This window comes from Vidua macroura, chromosome Z, assembly GCF_024509145.1.
Source record: "Vidua macroura isolate BioBank_ID:100142 chromosome Z, ASM2450914v1, whole genome shotgun sequence".
Lineage (NCBI taxonomy): Eukaryota > Metazoa > Chordata > Aves > Passeriformes > Viduidae > Vidua > Vidua macroura.
In genome coordinates, this window is record NC_071611.1 from 52,712,131 (window position 1) to 52,733,904 (window position 21,774).

The 21,774-nt window shown below is 41.8% G+C and overlaps 1 protein-coding gene across 3 annotated transcripts in view; it reads left to right on the forward strand.

The window, feature by feature from the left end:
* Positions 1 to 21,774, forward strand: part of KIAA1958 (KIAA1958 ortholog) — a 71,156-nt gene that overhangs the window by 33,833 nt on the left and 15,549 nt on the right. For all 3 annotated transcript variants that reach the window (XM_054004133.1, XM_054004132.1, XM_054004134.1), the window contains one exon: positions 15,480 to 16,742. In XM_054004133.1, coding sequence (XP_053860108.1) covers positions 15,590 to 16,742 — 1,153 coding nt within the window. In that variant the 5' untranslated portion in view covers positions 15,480 to 15,589. The remainder of the gene's footprint in view (positions 1 to 15,479; positions 16,743 to 21,774) is intronic.

A 21,774-nucleotide genomic window follows, 5' to 3' on the forward strand; every position in this document is an offset into this window, starting at 1 on the left:
CTGCCAAGGCACTGCTGGCTTAAGTTTTGGGGTAGTTCATTATCAGAATATACTGTGGAGGGGAAAAAAACCTCAAGTTTTGAAAATCTACTTTGCTTGAGAACTCCAAAGAATACGTGTGAGTAGTATCCTCAGAAAAAGACTGAGAGGATGAAAACAACTCAAAAAATACAAAGAAGTTTCCAGCCCCTCAAGTTAGAGATAATCTGAGGGAAGAAACTATCCAGTGCACCAGATAATCAGGTGATTAAAAGCCACAGTGGTGTTAAGGTGGGAGGATGAGGTGGAACTTTAAAACTGAGTTTTCCTCAAAAGCCATGTGGCTCAGGACTGTTGCTTCCTGAAGGAGCTTACTGTATTTTGGTATAAATCTCTCAAGAGAAAACCATATTTTGAATCAGATTCTCTGGACAGGAGACTATAGTTCCCTCTGGAATGGCGCAGTTTGCAATAGTCTGTCTTGATTCTATTCATTGTAGTGGAAATGACACACAAAAGACCCTTCCCCACAGACAGGGTTAAAGCAATAGTATCTTCCTAGTAAGAGGAGAGAGCAATATTCAACAGTGTCTTTTTGAGGCTGGTGTCTTAGTGATGCCTTCAGGAGAAAAGGGCTACAGCTAAACAGCAAAAAATAAAAATGGGCAATGCAAGGGCTACCTGGTGCTGCCTGATGCTCATCATGAAATGCAGCTTGATGTGTGTAGTGCATGTTGAACTTCATGCACACTACTGCACTTGCATCATGCAAGCCACCAGGTTTGTCCATGCAAAGCAATATGCCTGCTTTTTGCAGGCAGAAAGTTATTTTGCTCTTTCTTATGGTATGCATTTGCTTGTTATGCTAGAGGAGTACAGAGTAACTGGGTGGACAGTTGTAGCAAGGCAGTATTTGTTCTGACAAAATCCTGTTTTATTCTGTTTTGTTTTGTGTTCATAAAGGTTGCTGATGTGCATGCTGGGGATTGAGTGGGCTGTGAGTGGGAAGTCTGGGAATGATGAAGAGAACAGTTTTTCAGGAACTGCTGCTGTAAATAAAACCCTTGGCCTGTCTGGTTGCCAGCTTATGTTTCACAGTTAACAGAGTATGTTTTCTAGAAACTCCATAAAGGGCAATCTTGATTTTTCTGTTGTAAGAGTGGTCTGGAATGGTTTAAAAGGATTGTGAATTTAATTTTGCAGGAATCTATGCATGCCAAGCTCACCAAAACAGCTCCCAGCTCTCCCTCCATGCTGTGCAGTAAGGAAAACACATGCTGCTCCAGCTCTTGCACCTGACCAAAATCCCCTCTGCTTTCAAAACTCTGCAAACTATCACACTTGTGAGTTACATCCTGTTTGTTAACCTCGGTGGCAAAGGAATTTAGTGTGCCATTAATGGGAAGGTACAAGGAAGATCAAGTGAGTGCCCTCACTGTGCATCACTCAGGATCTGGCATATGACTGTCAACTGGGAATGCCACTTGGCAGTGAGATGCATGGCAGCAGCATGTGCAGGGGCTGAAGGAAGCTGCTGAAACTGAACCATGCTGGAAACCTTTGCAATACCTTCTGCCAGTTCCTCTGGATGGATCTAGATGGCTCACATATTTCTGCATGCTTTTATGCCAAATGGTAAAACTCCTACAAATGTTGGCTACAAATGATAGCAGGCAGATGCTATGAGGAAGAATTAAGAAAGTTACAGGCATATGTGACCTTTGCTGAAACTGGCAGTGAGTATTTGATTTAAACATCTGGGTTAAGAGTGTATTACTTAATAGAAATTTTTAAAGTTGGTCTTTAACTTTCTGTGGAAGGACTTGTTAAAGCAGAGGCAGGTGACAGCGCTGCTCTATTTCACTGAGAAGCTAAGTGCAGTGGTTTAGACATTGCCACTTGTCTTCTTTATGGACATTCATTTAAATATGTATCTGTGCTTTGGGGATTTTGGTAGCCTTTTGCTTACATTCATTTCTTAAATCAGTCTTTTCCTAATGTTCACTGCTGGTGCCGCAGACATTGTACATTACTGGCTTCCCAAATATTCCATAGGTAAAGGAAGTGAACTGGGAAAAGCATGAAGCTAATAAATACAGCTCCATCACTGGATGCTGCGCAGTGGTGGCTGTGATTCAGATTTGCACCATGTTCGAGTGATAAGCATTTGCAGCCACCCAGGTGAGCAGGTTAGTCTCACCAAGCACCATTTCCTAGTGGCAAGGTATTTTCTAGTGCTCTCACTCTTGCCACTGTCCTGAGTGATCTCCATGCACTGGAGAGCAATGCCAGAGTGGGTTTCTTCTGCCAAATGGTTTATTTGTCCCAGAGGCTGTTTTCCTTCCCCTTGCCCTGCACTGTCCATCTTGCCTAGTCTGTAGGAGTGGACTCTGGATGAGAACAACCAGAAGCTTTACGTTAAAAAGAAAAAAAAAAAAAAAGAAAAGAAAAGAAGGCTAGTTACCAAATACAGTGTTCTTACCTATGAAATGTTTAACTTACACAGCTATGTTGCAGAGACAGACATCTTTTGACTGCCTTTTCCCTATCTATCATCTTCCAAGACTGTACAGCCAAGAGATTTTAATTTCTTCCCTTTTTGTCTTTGGCAGATTTATCCCTGTATTGCACAACTATTCTAAACACAGGCCTTTTAAAATGCTGTGACAGCCTTTATTTTTTTTAGCATCTCTTTTAGAAGTCTTCCTAAATCTAGTTGTTCCAGTCTGGCAGACGGCAAGTAGGCTAAATTTCTCTTCATGTCCCTCAGCATTTTGCTTGCTTTAGCAACCACAGGAATAGACTCCTCTGCAGTGTGCTGTGGTGCAGCTTGAAATGAAACCTGGTTTTAACAAAGGTGGACACACTTCCATCTCTGAGGGCCAAACTGAAGGACCTACTTCATGTTTTTAACTGGTCTAAAAGCAGTTTCATAAAAGACATAAAGAATTACTTAGAAATACGGTCAGGTTGGTATAGTAAAACACCTGCTGTTTTCTCTGAAACGTACTGTATTTTAAGGAATATTCTGGTTGATTGTCTGTTATTTAATAGGGGAAGGGAGCGGAGGGGAGGGGACGATCACACATGGAATTTTTTTTTTTTTTTAATTATCTTTCTGGAGACTAAGAAGTTTGTCAGAATGCATTTCTTGGAAGTTAAAGGTTTGCTTTGGAGGTGCATACCTTACTTGTGCATCCTGCTTGTAATTGGTTTTATTTAGCTGTTTATACTAGTATGCATTTTGTCTAGGACCATTTTTCACTCTACTGAAATAAACCAATATGAACAGAAATGGATAATTTTGGAAGGGATTTCCTCATCTGTTTTTGTGCAATAAGTCCATACTAATAAAGCATAACAAGAACAGACTTCAATGAATCACAGAATCATAGAATGGTTTGGGTTGGAAGGGACTTAAAGATCTAGTTCCAACCCCCTTTGCCATGGACAGGGATGCCACTCACTAGATCAGGTTCCTCAGAGCCCCATCCCACCCAGCCTTGAACACTTCCAGGAATGGGGCATCCACAGGTTAATTAAGATTTGTGATGCAAGTATGTAGCAATACATCCAACCATATATGAATGGTTTTTTTAACACACCTGCTTCCACTTTACTGGTCCTGTGATTTATTCAGTCTTGTTTTCGCTTACTTTGCCAAACATTCAGCAGTGTATGTAGCACGTTGTTTTGAACTTCAGTTGTCCAAAGGCTACAGTTTGAGTTTTGAATCTCTAAGAGGAAATAAATGAGAGTTTGTAAGACTTGAGAGTTCTCCATAATAGGTAGAGCTCTTCTTCCAAAGTCTTTTGCATGCTAGTTGAATATTCTGGAATTTCTCTCTCTTTCTGAATCATGCACCTTCCCTAAAGCTACATGTTGTGCATGCCAAACCCTGCACTGACGTTAATAAGAATTGTGCTTGCTTGGGAGCACGCATTTAGTTCTTTTCATCAAAGCTACAGTACTTGCCTAGTTAGAGTTTTGTTAAGTTTTCAGATCCTCAGGGTCAGATTTTATAGATGTTTAGTTTACATAGACCTCTGAACATGCCATTCAGTGCTTTTGATTACATAAATGCTTGTAAGAATTGAGGTCTGGGTTGATTGAGCCAGCCAATGTCAAAGGGCTGTTCATGTACAGCTATTGAAGCCTCCATAGCTCCAGCACCACTGAATTCAGACCTGCAAGTTTTTGTGGTGGCATGCAAAGTGGCCTGCGTGGGCTCAGTCTCTAAGATCTCTGGATGTCCCATTCCCCATCTTCTTCATCAAGAGAATAATAGGTCAGGCTGCTTGTCCTGTGGTATTGCCACCAGCCCCTAACATGTATGTGGGTAAGCATCATGAGACATCAATCTCTGCATACTTTCAGGGAACTCACCTCAGTGATCTTAAAATATAATCTGTTTTAAACCTTGGTTAAATTTTCATTTTAATCTCAGTTGATGAGTGATATTATGTTAGAGGCACAGCTAGATATGTTTCTAGGAATAAAAGGAAACTTGATATATAGTTCAGTGAAGCATTTCTACTCTTTTTTGTCCTCTGACTGTCAGCTACAGGATGTTACCTTGTATTTTTGTCTAGCTTACATTTGAATGCAAATCCTTGCTGGTATATTTCTAGGGCAGCTTTTATATCACTGGCTTTTCTATATCATGTCAAAGTCAGGTCTAAGAACTTTTATTAGGGAATCAGTTGCATATGATCTGTTATGCAGAGTTGGATATGAGCCTGTTAATGGAATAATCTGCTTTCTTTAAGTTTCTTGTATTTTTTTCAAAATTGTTTGCCAAGAACAACTCTCTGAGACTGGGGTGTTTTTTAAAAGATTTTAAAAAGCAGCTGCAGAACAGGACCTCAGAGTGATGCCAATAGTTCAATGACAACAATAATTGTTGATACTTCAAAAAGCACACTGTAAAGAGAGTTCAGAATGTTTTTCTTGCTGAGAATTAAGTCCTTGAAGAATCATTTAACATCCAAAGCCACCTCTGTGTTAAAAAAAGGAAAAACCTAAACCCTTCAATTCTAGTAAAGGAAGTGAAGTATCATCCTTACACAGAAATGCTGAGTTTCTACAATTTTTCTAATTTCTGTAGGAAACAACCTCTTTTTTTCATAGGTGGTTAACAGTGTTGTTTCACTGGCACTTTTTAGCCAAATAATGCATGTTTTCAGTATTGTTATAGTAGCACTATTCCAATTTTCAACTGGATAAGAAAAGCTCGGAAATGAAAGAAATCCTACAAACAAAAATTCCAAATAAAATCTGACACAGTAAAGCCTTTAATGCACAGAAGCTGCTCACGTTTGCTTGTTAGCATGGAATATTTAAATTGTTTGGGCTGGAACTGAAGGTTCCCTCTAAGAAGACAGGGATATTTGGTCTTCATAATTTTTGTGCAAGTCAGTGTTAAGATTTCTGTTTTCTTTTCAGTAAATCATGTACAGATTTTCTCTTAATATAATTTCTAGGAAAACAAAGAGCCAGGGAAATCATCTTGCCTTCAGGCTGTGTGCGTGCTTGATTCTTCTAACTGTAATTCTAAAGTTAGAGAGGGTACACATGCTTCGTTGTAAACTCAGGAAAGGATATATTTTAAACATTTTCCAAACATGGGGTGCGATTTCTCCATTAAAGAATGATTCTGAACTGCAAACTGAGACATATAAGCTGAGTCTTCAATATAATCCAGTTTTAGTCTCAGGTCATCAAGAAAAATGGTGTGAAGGCAAATGCAATTTTGGAACAAATTTTGATAAACAACACAAAATAACCAATCTGTGATAGATAAGCTCCCTGGTAACTTCAGTAAAATATAGAATATTTTTTTCAAGTGCTCAGGACCTTAAAATCTAATTGTTGATGTACTTTTCAAAAATGCTTTCCCAGAAGATGTGTTCTTTCTTTCGAAATGTATTTGCTGAATATATAGATAATAAAATATGAGAGACAGCCAAGATTTACCTGAGGCTACAGTAAAAGTCCCTGCTATGTTTTACTAATCCTGATGCACAGGCATCTTCTCAAGTACTCCTTTGTGCTGTAGCATTGGTTGCATGCTGTAGAAATGTACATTGTTGTCACCATCACATTTATGCTGATGTTGCCTTTGACACTCATGTTGACAAAGGTCGTGGAGGCATCATGAATATCAGATTTTCACCCTGGCACTGCTGCAACAGAGCTGTTTAACTATTAAGGTGTTGACTAGATGTGGAGTTCCCTGTCACAATGATTTTTGTCTCTTTTCACAGCAGGTTTTACCCCAGAGGTTCTGCTTGAGTACTGGTGTACCTGAGAATCCCTGCTTGTAGCAAAAGTAAAACCAGGGCCATTTTTTTTCCGCTGGAAAACTGTGTTGCTGTTGTCACCTCAGCACCCTGCTCAGCTTGCTCTGAGTGATGATGCCAGCTCTGTGTAAAACACAGGTTGGAGTAATTAAAAGTGGAGGCAAGAATTTCTAACACTTATAATACTGGGTTGAAAAATGGAGCAAGAGGTCTTATTTTTGGATTTTTATGTTTTGGTACACAAAATGTGAACTCAAAGCAAGGGAATCTGGATTACTTAAAGGGATTAAGTACTGGGGATTGAGGTAAAAAAATCTTATTAAGAACAATGATGAAAGAATTATGTGAGTGTACAGGCATATTTTCACCAGTTTGGGCTTTTCAAAAAACAGAAATCAAAACTACAGAATCACAGAATCAATTAGTTGGAAAAAGATCTCTGATACCATCAACTATAATATGTGTGGCACTAAGTGTCACATCCAATCTTTTCTTAAACACCTCCAGGGATGGTGACTCCATCACATCCTAGGGCAGCCCATTCCAACGTTTAGTTACCCTTTCTATGAAAAAGTTCTTAATGTCCAACCTCAGCCCCTTGAGGCTATGTCCTCTTATTTTTTTGCTAGTTGTCTGGAAGAAGAGACCAAACACACCTGGCTACACACTCCTTTCAGAGTTGCAGAGTTGTAGTGATAAGGTCTCCCCTGAGCCTCCTTTTCTCCAAGTTAAACAGCCCTAGCTCCCTCAGCTGCTTCTCATCAGACCTGTGCTCCAGACCCTTTCTCAGCTCCTTTGCCCTTCTTTGGACACACTCCAGCACCTCAGTGTCTTTCTTTTAGTGAGGGACCCAGAACTGAACACAGCACTTGAGGCACAGCCTCACCAGTGCCCAGTACAGAGGGACTGCTCTGGTCCTGCTGGCCACAACTGCTGATTACAGGCCAGGCTGTCCTTCTTGGCCACCTGGGCATATTCTATCTCATGTTCAGCCACTGTTGACCAACATCCTTGGATCCTTTTCCACTGGGCAGATTTCTAGCCACTCTGCCCCCAGCCTGTAGCACTATGTGGGGTTGTTATGGCTAAATTGTGGGACTTGACACTTGGTCTAGCTGAACCTCATAAAACTGACCTCAGCTCATCTTTCTAGCCTGTCCAAAATTCATCCATCAAGGGAAGTGACTGCAGTAACATTATTCATTGGGCAAGTCCACCCTCACAGATAAGACATTTTGGACCTGGCTCAATGGCCACTGCACTCAGTGGAGTCTTCACTTCAGTGGTTAGTAAGCTCTTCTAAGCAAATTTGAGAGTGGATAGCTTGGTTGCACCACAATAGCTATTTCTTTCTGTGCAACAGTAGTGCTACCTGTATTCAAGGAGTCAGGAATAGTGCAACAGTAAAAATGTTAGAAGTGGAAACATGCATTTTGCCTTTGCTGTTGAAAGATACTTTATGAAAAGGATGGGGTTTTTTTTGAAGATGTGGGAAAGTTCAGTGTCAGACCCATTATAACCTCAGTGGAAAGTAGAGCCAAATTCACACAAATTGCAATTACACAGTTTTCCAAGTGCTTGGAAGTCCAGGATGGATTTTGCAGTGATCATCATTCTTGCTATATCACCTCCACTGCTGCTAGTGGAGAAAGACATGAGAACAACTGAAAATGTTTGCTCTTCTCACACTTTTCTCTGCTCACTAACCCAGGGGTACATAATGGTCATTGGACAGTTCATCTAACAGTGTGTAAATTTGCAGAACTGCTAGTCTGAAAACTGGCTTTCATTTGTCAGTCTGAAGGAACAGAGTTTTTTTAAGCTAGGCCACAGAGTTTATGTTGTCTCTCAGGTCTTTGTTGCAGATCACAGTGAGAAGTATCTTTGTTAACAAAATGAGGTATGTGTCATTTGAGAGAAAGTTTCAAGAGTGCACTTGCTAAACACTGGATAGAACAAGCAGGATTGGTACTTTCAAAATCCTAAAATCTTTTCTGGGTTCAGCAGTACACTGCTCAGTTGTAAGTACTGTGGAGTGTTGATATTTTACAGGACTACATTAGTGCTACAGAGCACTGAAGAGCATGGCAGAACATGTCCTTTATAGGTTGCATAAGGAAGACACAGGGTAAAAAAGATGAAGCATAGTACTGCCAAGTGCTTTGACTTCTCTGGAGCTGGAGGTACTCAGCAACTTAACAGATACATTTAAGAACTGTAGAAAGGTCACTTTCCTTTCAGACATGGTCCTTGGAAGGAAGAACCTTCCTGAGCAAGAAGAAGCAGTCCTGTGCATTTCTGTACCGTTCTCTGATGATTCTACACCCTTCAAATGAGTACAACCAAATCAGGCCTATATTCCTGAGGAATGAAACTCATGACAGGGAAGCACCAGCACAGGGGCTGGCTTGGTCAGGGATTCATTATAAGGATTTAACATATCTGAGGAATTATCAAAAGAATCACAATGAGCTGGGGGAAAAAAAGTGAGAAATAGGTCAGTCTCAGGAAACTTAATTGAGACTTTGGCATGTAGGTAATAGGAAAGGTTCTTACGTACAAGATCTTGCTCAGATTGATCAGGTTTCCTGCACCATCTGTTCTGCTCCCTTTTCACCTGCTTCTCCTGGTTCTCTTTTGGTCTCTCTGTGACCTTTCAACCACACTGTGCAAGAGCAGGGCTCACGTAGATCTGTTTAGTAGGTGCTGGGGAAAAAGGGAAAAAGGTTACAAAAATAGGAGTGGTGCCTGTTGCTTTACACTCAGATTAAGGATTGAGCCCCCAAACTGTTCATTAGTCAATTCTGCTGTCAATGGGTGAATCATTTTACTTTGTGAATGAGGCAGGCCCGTGGGAGGTTCTTAATCCTGTGATAGTCTTCCACATGAAAAGGTGAGGAAACCCTCAAATGCTGTCCCAGCCAGCTGAAGGAGTTTCTCCAGCAAACAGGTTTTGCTGCTTTGCTCTGGCTTGTGGTGATGACAGCTGCAGTTGAAGGCATGCCACACTTGGCAAGGAAAGCATCCTGAACACTAACCATCAACTCAGAAGGAGCTGCAGCCTTGTGGAGTAAATGTGACAGAAAACCACGACATTTTTCTGAGTGGAGCACAGCATTGCTTGCCCAGAAACAAATTTATTATATTTTCTTCCTACTGCCTTTTGAGCCCCACTTTCAGGAAAGCTTTATTGGTGCTGCTTGTTATTGATAGAAATTTTAATTGTGGTTCACTGAGAGTAAAGCCTGCTTATTCAGCAGCAGAGCTCCTACTGATTTCAAAAAGCCCAAAATATAAGCACAAAATCTCTGAGACCCACAAGAGGGAAGGCACTTGCTACACATAAATGACTGACTTTATGGAAAATTTGGGATCCTAGAATTGTAGAGGTGGAAAATTAGCATGAAGGTTTTGTTTTGTTCCTACTGTGTATCCCTATTTATTTCTAAATTATTTCTTACAGAGCTAAAATCACAGACAAACAGCATAAGCTTACATAAGTTGAAAATAGTGATTTTGTTGAGGTGAGAGGTTCTTTTTCCCTTGAAGACACCATCCAGACACTGTGTTAAGCGACAAATGAGCATAGCTGGAAAAGTTACTCACTAGCTTAAGAATACATGACATTGCCAAACTATCTCACAGGCTTACAGAACTTGCCAGGATTTGTGAGTTTGTGCTCTGTTAATGTATGCCCTTTATTTTCCTGAAGAGACACTCACTTAAAAACACATGTTCCTAAATAAAAGGAGCCATATACAGTTGGTATCAGAGGTGGAAGTCAACACCTTCTCCCCATGGTGAACTGGGTAAACTACTTGATTCATACCTTGCCTATAAGATGCCATTGTTTTCTGTGTGCTTTCTTTCTCTCTTTCTGTTTCTTCTTGCTTCATAGCCTTTATTTCAAGCAGAAAGTAGATTCAATAATATTTGAATTGACATGGAAGTTTTGTACTCCAGAAACCAAAAATCAGAGAAAATGCACTCATCCATTCCCATTCTCTCCAGATTGCTGGTCTGTTTTGGTTGTCTGTCCTGGTCCTTTGTCATCTTGATGACCTCCTTAGCAGTATCAGTAAAGAAATCAAAACACTGGGACAAGGAGGCTGAGTTTTAACTCCACTGTTAGGAGGAGATAGCAGAGAAGGTGATTAGCAGTGGTGTGATTTCTTGTGCTCTGTTGCATGGCTGAGGCCCCCCAGCCTTTGCAGGTGCTATCTAGGCAAGGCTGCAGCTCATGCTGAGTTTACTTCAGCAACTTACTTTGTGAAAGAGAAATATACAGATGATCCTCTACTGATGGTTAACAGGGCCTATGGGACTGCAGCAGGCCTTTCTGAGGACTTCAGTACTATTCTGTTCTTGTGGATGAATTTGCACTTGGATTTCTGCTGTTATTGACCTCTGTCATTTATCAATGCTAAACATTTGGCTTAAGAAATTCTAGTAATAAGAGAAGCCCCAATAATGTCCATTAGCTAAAATCTTGAATTAGATAGATACTTACACTATGGTGGCCAAACCTTTAATACACAGTGCTTTTAATATGGAAAGGCAGATCTTTCAAAAAATGAAGCAATGCTTCCCCTTCAGATGGTGATAGAGTAATAGCCTAGTAAGTTTGTACAGGGTGGAGAGACTGAAAACAGAGAGGATTTAAAATATTCTAAGCTTCTTTTACAAGTATGAGAAAGCAGAGCCCAACTGCTTTCTAAGTTTTTTTAATGTAGAAGCTGACAAAACATTGTTTCTCCATAAAAACATTTAAAAGTCAGGTTTCAGTTGCTATAAGATTGTTTAAAATCCATGCTATGTAAAATGAGTAAATGCAGGTTTTTTTACACCTGTCTTTTAATGTTTTGGGATTCAAGTTTTAGTTTTTATACAGCTGTCTGATTAGAGCAATTTTTTTATTACTATTAGCAGAAGTAAATTTTACATTGTATTCTTACTTGATAATCTTGAACTTTTAGAAAACTTTCAGTAGTATCAGCCGTAGCATCATGTCTCAAGAGGATTGTTAATGTAGTCCTGGCTATATTGCTCCCTTGAAAAAAATCAGTATGGAAGTACTAATAATCAGTAATGGTAAAAGAGTTTCAAACACAGATATGTGTGATGCAAGTTAGTGTGAATCAACTTATCTAAGATTACCCTGGGAAGGCAATCCATTGCTAACTACCTGGGGTTCTGTGAGAGGACAGCATCCCAACATGATTTTCTCCTTCTTTAGAACAAAATGCACCCATCACCCTCACCTCTGTTGCCTCCATTCTGAGGGAGCCATATTGCAGAATTCATGATTAGTATGAGGAATGTTCCATAAGATCCTAACCAAAACTCCACTCTATGACTTTCATATGCAAGGAACCAAAAGAGAAAATGTAGTTGAGGTAGCCAGATCTCTGCTCCCCAATGGTGCTTGTTCATTCTTTTAATGGGATAGAGGAAAGGGTTCATGTTGGACAGCTATCAACTGCTATTGCTCCTAGGACTTGCTTAGTGCAAGGGCCTCTCATAACAAAGGGCCTCTTGCTACTGCTCTGAGCAAAATCAGGAAGAATTTTGTCTGCATTATAGCTAAGCCATGTCACATCTTAGAACATGAAGTAGGGCTGCTTTTTGAATGCTGCTATTTTTCACTACCCTTTGGTCATCAAATGGTCATCAGTGGCAAAACTCTGGTTCTGGATACAGAAAATATTGCCTTTCCTAAATCAAATGGTGTTCCCCTTAATGCATAACAGATCTCAAGGCATAGTTTTGCAATAATAACACTTTCTTGCACAGCACACATTCTGTCCACATTAGTCATTATAGTGGTGTGTTGTAGATGAGGTTGTAAAATCTAAAGCCTTAAAATTTGACTCTTCCTTGAAGGTTCAGATAGCTGCAGTGAATTTCCAGCACCCAGACATGCTTCATTCTGAATTAGATATTTGTAGGCTCTGAACTGCAGAAAAATGCTGTGGAAGATTAAGACTTCTGTAATGCAGTTAAAATACTGGTGTAGATCGCATTGAAACTACATCATGTTACTGTATGATTTCAGAGTTATCTTGTTATCAGGTTATTAAGCATGAGTCATCTTATCAAATCTTGCCAGTCTGAATGAAGAACTTACACAATCTCTAAAATGTGATTTAGAAAACAAGAGCAGATTGTCAGCCAGGATCCTACTGTCTGAGCAGACAAGATACTTCAGAAAACCAGGGACATGATGCATTTTCTGTGCTTTCTACAGCATGAGTCTTCCCTCCCAAAGTGCCATTTGCAACTTTTGTTGCAGTTGGCAAACTGAAGACACAGTGCTTCTGAGTAACTGCACAAACAATCTTGACCATGGCAGTCAGACTGTGGCAGACCTTATCTCATTTCCGTAAGAGGAAAGTGGTCCTTCAGCCAAATGGGGCTTTCTGTCTTCCCGAGATACATTCCTGGTAGTGTGGCAACTGAGCAGCTCCATGATACCACACAAGGTTTACACTGATGCAGCTCCTGACTGTATTGCTGACTTTAGTTGTCCCTCCTTACCCCTGTTCACTTTCCAGATTGTCTTCTTTGCCTTGCTATGAGTATGGTGTTCCTCCTCCTGTGTTTTGGTGTTTCTTCTGTGGCAGGGTACATTGTAAGTACGTATCTTTGAATATGACTCTTAGAAGAAACAGGGACACCTTAATCTTTTAGAAGAAACATGGATTTATTAGAAGAAACAGGGATTTTGACCCCTGTTAAGAGTGATCTTTTAAAAAGTTTTATATATTTGAAAGTTTTATGTTTGAAAAAGGAGGTCTTCTCCGGTGCCTAAAAGACTTGCAAATTTGGGACCTTCTGCATTTATTATACTTCACAAATGCACTGGTTATGGAAGGAGCTTTGTGTTGCAGGTGATGCTCTGAGATCTCTGTTTGCATGTGGGCTAGAATTCAATTTATTGTAGCAGTTGTTCTGTGTGCATGCACCCTGTCTTGAGCTACTGCAAAAACAAGCTTGAATTTTACACAATTTTTTTTCCTAATTATGTGCTTCTTCCTGTACATTCATTCCCTCCATGCTTAATTTCAAAGATGTTGAAAAAATACCTAGAAATTGGTAAAGTTTCTAGAAATCCCCATGCTGGCTCCATTCTTGACCCCACCAAAGACTCACAGTGGGCGGCGTGGAAAAACCCAGGAGGAGCCTTGTGGGGAAAATCATAGGCAGTACTTGTCTATTTTATTTCCAGTTTTGGTTTCCACAGACCAACCCTTGCCTGGTGAATAGGAGTGAGGGGGCAGGGTTGTGCAAGCTGCAAAATCATTGAAACACAGCCTCCTCACCTCCCTTGGCACAGAGCAAACACAGATATCTGCAGCTAACTGGTGACAGGTGACTGAGGAGCAACTAGGTAGGCAGGTAGTCGTTTGTGTTGATTTTTAGGGAAAGCATTACCCTAAGCATGGTGGCAGTTAGCCCCCATGTGGCTTTCTTTTTGAGTCTTGATGCAGTTCACTTTGTATCTAAAAATGCTTCTATAGGTGAGGACAAGGAATAAAATGAGGTATAACATTACCATGGATGCTGCATTTGATCTGAGACAAATGTAGTGGGCTTTTCTGCCTATATGAAAATAAAAGTGAAATGAGAACAGCAGGAACTCCAAGAATTGCAGGTCATGTTCACAAAGCACAGCAGAGAGAGGGTTTGGGAGAGCTTCCAAACAGTCCTGCAGAAATGAGAAGAAGTTCACGGATACTTTAGCTGTCTGAGGTCACTGGAGATGACTTCTCTGTCATTTGCTGTATACAAAGAGATGCAGACTTTACTGTCATCTTGTACTGCAAATTTCTAAGTAGTTTTGATGAAAATGGCAAAACTTTTTCTTGAACTGAATCATGATTTAGTTGTTGGAAAACAGACAATATGAAAAAAAGCAAAATGTTAAGTCTCAAAGTTAAAGGAAGGTTCTGGCTTAAGTCTTGCAGGCTTGTTTAAAGTCTCATAAGCCTTTGAGCAACTGATGACTATCAGTGTAGAACAGTGAAAGGTGAGCTTGTTTGCTTATTCCTTGTATTGAAAACTCAAGTTTCAAGCCTTCCTTTTGACACCTCTTAAATTCAGTTGACAAGGAGATATTTGATTCAGTTGAGAAATCTGCATAAATTATGTAAAACTTCATTGTTTCTTCAGATCAGTTGGTGCTTGATTGCCACTCTGGTTTTCAAGATTAATTCTGTGCTCAGATTTTATTTAATTTTTATTTCCTAGGTATGAACACACAATCCCCATCTTTTGGGCTGCTTTTATATTTTGTCAGAGAATTAAGCTTCTAATCATTTTGCCACTAATACTGAGTTGGCTTGTTTGAAAAGCAGTTTTCTCTTCAGTTTTATGTTGCAGGGTTGTTCTGAGAATGAGGAATGAGGCTGCTTAAAACCAGGTGTAGTTTTGAGGCATGTTTTGAAGGACATGAGTGTGAAATGAGTGGGTTTAGCTGAGTGTACAAATATTTCATTTTCCCATGCAAATGTGGTCATGCTGAAGCGATACGAGGAATAAATAAATAGACTCCACAACCTGGGGTAGTTATGAAGTGGGTGTGTATGTCAGCACCCGGCACAAGTGAGATAGCTCTCCAAAACTTGTGCCCCGAGCCTCAGTCTTACCCACACCTTTATTCCCAAAGGTGTTCCATATGCAACACATTACACAACTTTTCCATGCATATTCAACCCTGGCCCTGCCTGTCCTTGCCTCTCATGCAAAATAGGTCCATGCCTTTCTGGGCATGTGTGGTTTGCTGTGGTGGTCGTACGGGGGTCTCTCAGGGTTCACTGAGGCTGAAGATTTTGGTCTTCCTCATGACTGACCTTTTAAACTTTTCTCCTTTGCGCATGCACTTTTGGTCCTTTGGTGCTTATTTGTGTACGTCTGTCAGTCTCGATAGGCTTGGAGACAGAGAAGCTTCTTTATCTGGGTTCTTTGCATCCCTGGGTATTGTTCTTTTATGCAAGAAGCTTCAGAAATTTGCATTTTCTTATGCCCTTTGAACCATGGCAGAGGTTTCTTAAGTAAAAGATTAAAATTCAACACATAACCCTACAAGTTAAAATATAAATGCTTAATTCATTTTGTTAACTTAAGTGAACTCCAAAGATCTCTATTTCAATGCTTTGGGAGTGCTGAAGAGTGGGGTTTTGCTCTGTCTCTCTGCAGGTGAGAAGTAAATATGAGCGTGGCAACACATGACTATCAGTGCCAGTACCCTGTAATCTGAACTGTCTTCAACTGACTTCCCAACAGCCAAGTGCTGTTGATCCTGTACAATGGAGGACTGCCTTCACACCTCATCCGAAAATCTCTCCAAGCTGGTGAGCTGGGCCCACAGCCATGGGACCATCTGCAGCCTCATCCCCAACCTCAAGCACCTCCTTTCCGAGGGGGCCCATGGCAACCTGACTGCCATGTGGGGCTGTAGTGCTGGCCATGCCTACCACTGGCCCCTGGCTGCCACTTGCCGGGCCGGCTCCCAGGAGCGTGTCTGCTTTCAGGACAGCCGCAGCTTCAACTCGGACAGCCCCAGCATGCTGGGGGTGCCATCAGAGGCTCAGGCTAGCCCCCTGGAGCGCTACCCAGGCCGGCCAGGGAAGGCCAAGCTGGATTGCACCCGCACTCGTGACTCCTGCGACTTCTCCTACTGCAGCGAGCCATCAGAGCTGGGTGAGCCTGTGGAGGAGTACGAGGATGAGGCCACCCTCTTCGACATGGTCTGTGAGTCCTCTGTCACCGATGAGGACAGTGACTTTGAGCCACACCTGCACCGTGCTCCCACCGGCCCCCGCAAGCGGCCGGCTGCTGCGGCCCAGGCACAGGCACAGCCCGCCGACGAGGGCGGCGGTGACGTGCTACTCAAGAAGATCAAGCAGGAGCTCCCTGAGGACTACTATATAGTGGCCAACGCGGAGCTGACAGCTGGCGCTGATGGGCCGGCCCTGGCCCTGACACAGATGTCCAAGCCCAAGCCGCAGCCCCCAGCTGGGCCCTCCTGCCTGGGACCCACCAGAACCATTCCCCAGCCGGCCGTGGGCCCCGACCCTGACCTGCAGCGCCCGTGCGCCTCTCCGCCTGGCCCGCCCCGCCTGGCCACGCAGCGGCCACTCCGGGGACCCCTGGCCTCCCCAGCGCGGGGGGCAGGCAGTGGCCCTGCGGCTGCCCTGCAGGTGCCAGCCACCAGCTCCAATGCCATCACCACTGCTGGGAAACCCATCAGCATCCCCCTCTCAGCCCTGCAGCTGCCTGGTCAGGAGGAGCCACCGGTGGCTGCTGAGGAGACCCTCCCGTCCATCCCACAGCTGACCCTGGGTGGTGAGGTGGCCGGCTCGCCCTCAGTGGGTGCCGAGCCTGAGGTCAGCTCCAGCCAGCAGCAGCCCCATGCAGTGCCCACCACCACCCCTGAGGCAGCAGCGCAGCTGATGCCAGGTAGGACACTGGGTGGGAGTGGAGGGGTGGTGGCATTTTGGGGCTGGCCCCCAGGGCTGGCTCTGTGAGGGTACAGCAGGGGTGTATGTGCAGAGTTGCATCAGGATCCTGCTAGCACATACATCAGTAGATATGGAAGCCACATACACCTGGAAGAGGATTCAGAAAACCTCAGCTAAGCACCTGCACATGAGAAAGTGTACTGCAGCCATAGGCAGAATGGTTTTTAAATTCCATTTTGAGTACAGTTGTACCGTCATGGGAGAGAGCATGCAGTGACCTTGCCGTGTGCAAGGGTCAGGGAGGACATGAACTGGGCCATGCACTCTTGATGAACCAGAAATAAGTGGTCTCAGCCAGTGTAGCTTAGAGTTGGAGGGTTTGGTGTTTCCTTCACCTTGTCAGATGAGTACTGTTGGACCTGGAAAGGTAAAGGAGAGTACCAGGAGAGAGGTTTTTGCTTCTATATATTGTTACCTATAAATCAGAGCAGTCTGTGGACACAAGAAGTATCAGTACAACCTTAACTATGAAACTGGTAAGACTTTAATCCATAATAAAATGGGGTTTTTTTCCATTTTCCCAGTGAAAGTTCTCATACACTGTGTCCATAATTTTTCACATCTCCTGTCAAAGCACATAGAATTGGCACAAAGAGATCAACATTATTGGATAAAAAGCATGTTAAAACAGCTGACTTCTACTGAGTGATTATCTCATGTGAAGAATAACCGTTAGCCACAGGTCTTTGGAAAGAGGTGGAAATCTGTTTCTGGAGCAGACTTGTCAGCTCCCTCTGGACCTGGGCACAGACAGTTCTCACTCTTCCAGCTTCTTCTTTAATGGTGCCATCCCAGGAGGAGACGAGGCAAGAGCAAGTTCTCCATCTGCTCCCTTGCTGGTTCAGCCTTGGACTGTCTGGTCAGAGTACAGACAAAGAGTGAAAGGCTAAAAACTGCCTATATGCAGCCCTTGTGGAAGATACTGTAACAGCTAAACCCCTTTAGTTTGAACATCCTGAAAATCTGTTTGAAAACTAGTAAATCTATCAATTGGTAAAAGCCTGCAGATCTTCTTGCCAGGTAAAAAAGCAGACAAAGTTGAATACACAGTTTTACTAAGTAAAACCTGTTGCAGTGCGCTGTCATCGTGCTGGGCAGCGACAGCAGGGGCACGACCTTCCCCCCGTGAGCTCTGCTATTCCCAGTTATCGCTTGGTCTGGCACAGGAACAGATAACAATGACACGGGACTTGGGGTAAAACTGGATGGATTTATTAGGTCCATGACCTGGGACTCCAAGACAAAGTCCAGGGGGTCTGCAGAGGTTTTTATAGGGGGAGTGGTATAGGGCAACTAACCAATGAGGGCATGGAAGGGGAGGAATCTAGGGCAGGACTAACATTCTATAAACGTATCAGGGAGAGCAGGGGAGAGGGATAATACAAAGCAACAAATGGGGTATTGAATACTACAAGATAGACAAGGAACACTCTGGAAAAAGGGGTAGGGATAGGGAGGATTGACAACTTGGGAGGGAGGAAGTTAGGGAAGAGCTTGGGTAGATTAGTAACTCGGGAGGGGAGGAGATTAGGGAGGAGAATAGTGGGCAAACACAAACTTAAAGCAAAAACCACACCACAGCAAAAGCCCTACTAAGCATTAGAAATTTGGAAGGGTGATAATTGTCTTAGTTACAGCAAAGGAAATTCTTTGCGACCCATTTCTTGCATGACTGCATCTCTGAGATGTTATTTTGCAATAGTCTTGTCATATAACAGCCTTCATGGAAATTCCCTTGCAAAATTCCGTCTGGTTTAGAACCAACTCTGCTTTGCTAAATATGAGAAAGGCAGGATGCCTGATGCCACTCAAACCAAATTGTGTGTTAAATGTACTTATTCTGCCTTCCTCAGTTTATAACCTATCACTGCTATATGTAGACCTGGTTTCTACCTGCCTGCCTCTGCAACTTGCTCAGTCTCAAACTTGCAATTTGGGACAATGGAAGACAAACAAAAGCAGAATTTTTCTGTGTTAGGTATGTGTTATTTGGGAGAGATATTTCAACAGATCCATTAAAAAATCCAAGCTCCTTTCAACTGTTATTGAAAGGTCCTCAGAAGCCAAACAAAGTCAACTGTTGTTACTGCTTAGGGTTAAACGTTACAAGAATGGATGCAGCACAACATTTTAGCATTTATATAATTTCAAAAACAGGATTGGTCCATGTCTAGTGTCTCACTTTGAGGGCAAAGTGGGATTACACCTGGGTTACACCCACTGCCTAAATCAACCCGCTGAACCTCCGAGTGCTTTGCTTTTTGCATAGACAGTGATGGGGTTCTCAGAGTGCTGTCCAAATTCCAGTTTATTCAGTTATGTTCTCAGTGGTTAAATTTCTTGTGTTATTCCAAAAACATTTCCTCTCCTCAGACTGGTCCAGCATTGTTGTCACATGCTGTTATTTTACTCAGAGGTAGTGGTATTTTAATAAAGTGATGTGACATATGACATGAGTAAAGTTCCCCATTTCCATAGAGCCTTCTCCTTTGGGAAAGAAGTGCTGGCATTATTAAATGTTCAAGTTGCAAAAAGGTGGACAATGTTGGAAATTGAATTTATTACAGATGCACAGCAGATTCTTGCAGGTAAAATGTAGAGGTTTGATTAAAGACTAGATTAAGGTAGTTGCTCACGTACAGTGATTTTGTTAGATTGTCTCCTAACAAAGAGTGATGTACTGAAAGTGGTGCATGACATATAAAATTTGAGCAAGAGGATGTTTATCTATCCTGTGTAAAAATTTTCTATCCTAAACTGACAGATATGAGTCTTTTACATTCTGATGTAAAAAAAAAAAAAAAAGGCAGGAACTAATTACGTCAAAAAGCCTAGAGCTTTTATTAATTTATAGACTCAGTGCCTGCTTGACTAAACAAAGTTGAAAGAGAGCAAGGGATTTAAATTCTGCCTTGTCCTCTCCAATATCTGGAGCATTATTCCTGGTTCCATTAAAACTGGTGGTGTAACATCTAAGGTCTATAGGACTAAGGCCTTATTTAAGTTATGATTAAAGGCTGCAATCCAACCAGTAAGAAATGTTGCTTGAGCTTTAGCTGAAGTGACATATCCTTGCATTTATAACCAGACACAGCTGATAAAGTACATGCATGATAATCCCATAGATCATGAAAGTTTGAGTGAGATTATCCATGAAATCAAAAATCTGGATGATGTATATTAGTTTAGGCCAGGTTAAGCCACCTTATACTTTTGGACTAGTCTCTCTTGCAAACATTTTTTTGAAAACTCATTTAAACTCATTTACTCTCTTTGGTTAAGCACTGGCAACTGAATGTGTAAGCAGGGACCTTTTCAAAGATACTTTCATATCTCAAAAGAGAAGTGGCATCCCAATGACAATTCAGTTAGGTTTGACACTGTTTTTTTTTTGTGTTTAGGTGTCCATCTAAACACTGTGGAATATACGGAACTGTTCTTTGTTACATTTCAGCACTAATAAGTGGACATTCATCTGGGAGTTTTCAGATTTTACTTTACCATTCTAATAGTAAAGCCTTCAAGAATGCATGCATATTATTTAGTCCTTTCTTTAACTCTGGAAAAACTGAGAGGACCTGCGTGTGTTAGGAGAGGAATTTTTGCAGATGTGGAGAGCAGGGAATTTCTGCAATTTGTACTTCTCAAACCACCTCTTCTGTCCTAGGTTTTTGCTAATACTTGGGCTGGTTATAATGTTCAAGAACCAGCAAGGGCAAGGTAAATCACATCAGTGGAGATGGAAGATGAGTAAGAAACATGATGCTTTAGGTTGTAGTACATGCTGCTGAGAGCAATTTGTGACATTTGGATGTCTGAAATGAGGAATAGAAATTATTTGGTTTTATTGCAAAAGGCTATGGAGGGAGACTGTGGCTCAGAGAAGGAAAGAGCTTATTTTGAATGAACACAAATTTTGATTCTGAGAGACATAGGATTTACTTTGTAAACAGAATTGCTGAAGAATTTGTGAAAAATACTGAATTTCCACTTGAAGACTGATGCTGAATATGTGTTTTGTATTAACAAGACAGTGCAGCAGGACATTTCTGATTCAACACTAGTGCATCACTATAAATACAGGAACAAAGAGTCACATGATAAAAAAAAGATATCCAACCCCTATGTACAAACTGTGCTGAATACAGAGTAGTAAGCAGAGATGTACAATAAAAAATAATCTAAATGTATTGACTGAGGTTGTTGCTTCTGTCAGAGATGTGGCAGATTAGATTCTGTGTGTACCATCACAATGCCTTAGTGTACATCCATCACTGAACTCACCTGACTGTTTGTTTTCTGTGTACCGGCATTTTCAGAGTTTGGAAGGGAAAGAGCGTCCACAAGCACCTCTCCTCTCATAGTCAGAGTGCTGCTCACTGTCCTGGCATTGTGGTTTTCAAGCAGTACCCGTGTTTGAATGTGGGCTGTGATGGATGCTGGTCTGTGCTGAGGGCAGTGCTTAGCCTTTCTGGCTTTGATGTCTCTGCTCCGAGATCCTCTCAATTCTTTCGTTTTCTGTAACTGGTGTGTCATCCAGATCAGTGCTGGTGAGTTGGCTCAGCCTGGTAACTCAGGCAAAGATGTAGTTCTGTTCCTGTTCTCCCTTCATGGGAAGGTGTAAGCAGGATTGCAACCTTTCACAAGTGGGACCTAACATGGTTGACTATTGTTCTACTCTCAGTGTGGACATCCCTGTATGTCACAGGTGTTCATATAAGTCTTTGTCTGAACATGACCATTATAAAATGGAGTGCATCTAGGACTTGTTGGATATTGATGTATTCCACTCTTAGTGGAATATTTTAAGTATTTCTCCATAATTAGAAGAAGTAGGACCTCTCCCTTTCCCCCTTTCTTTCTGTCTGCAATGTCTGCAATGGTGTGAGTTTAAATTAAATGGGAACCAAGAGCCTCATATAAGATTTGTGGATTAGGAGTTGTTGGATGAGCATCAAAATGTTGCAAAA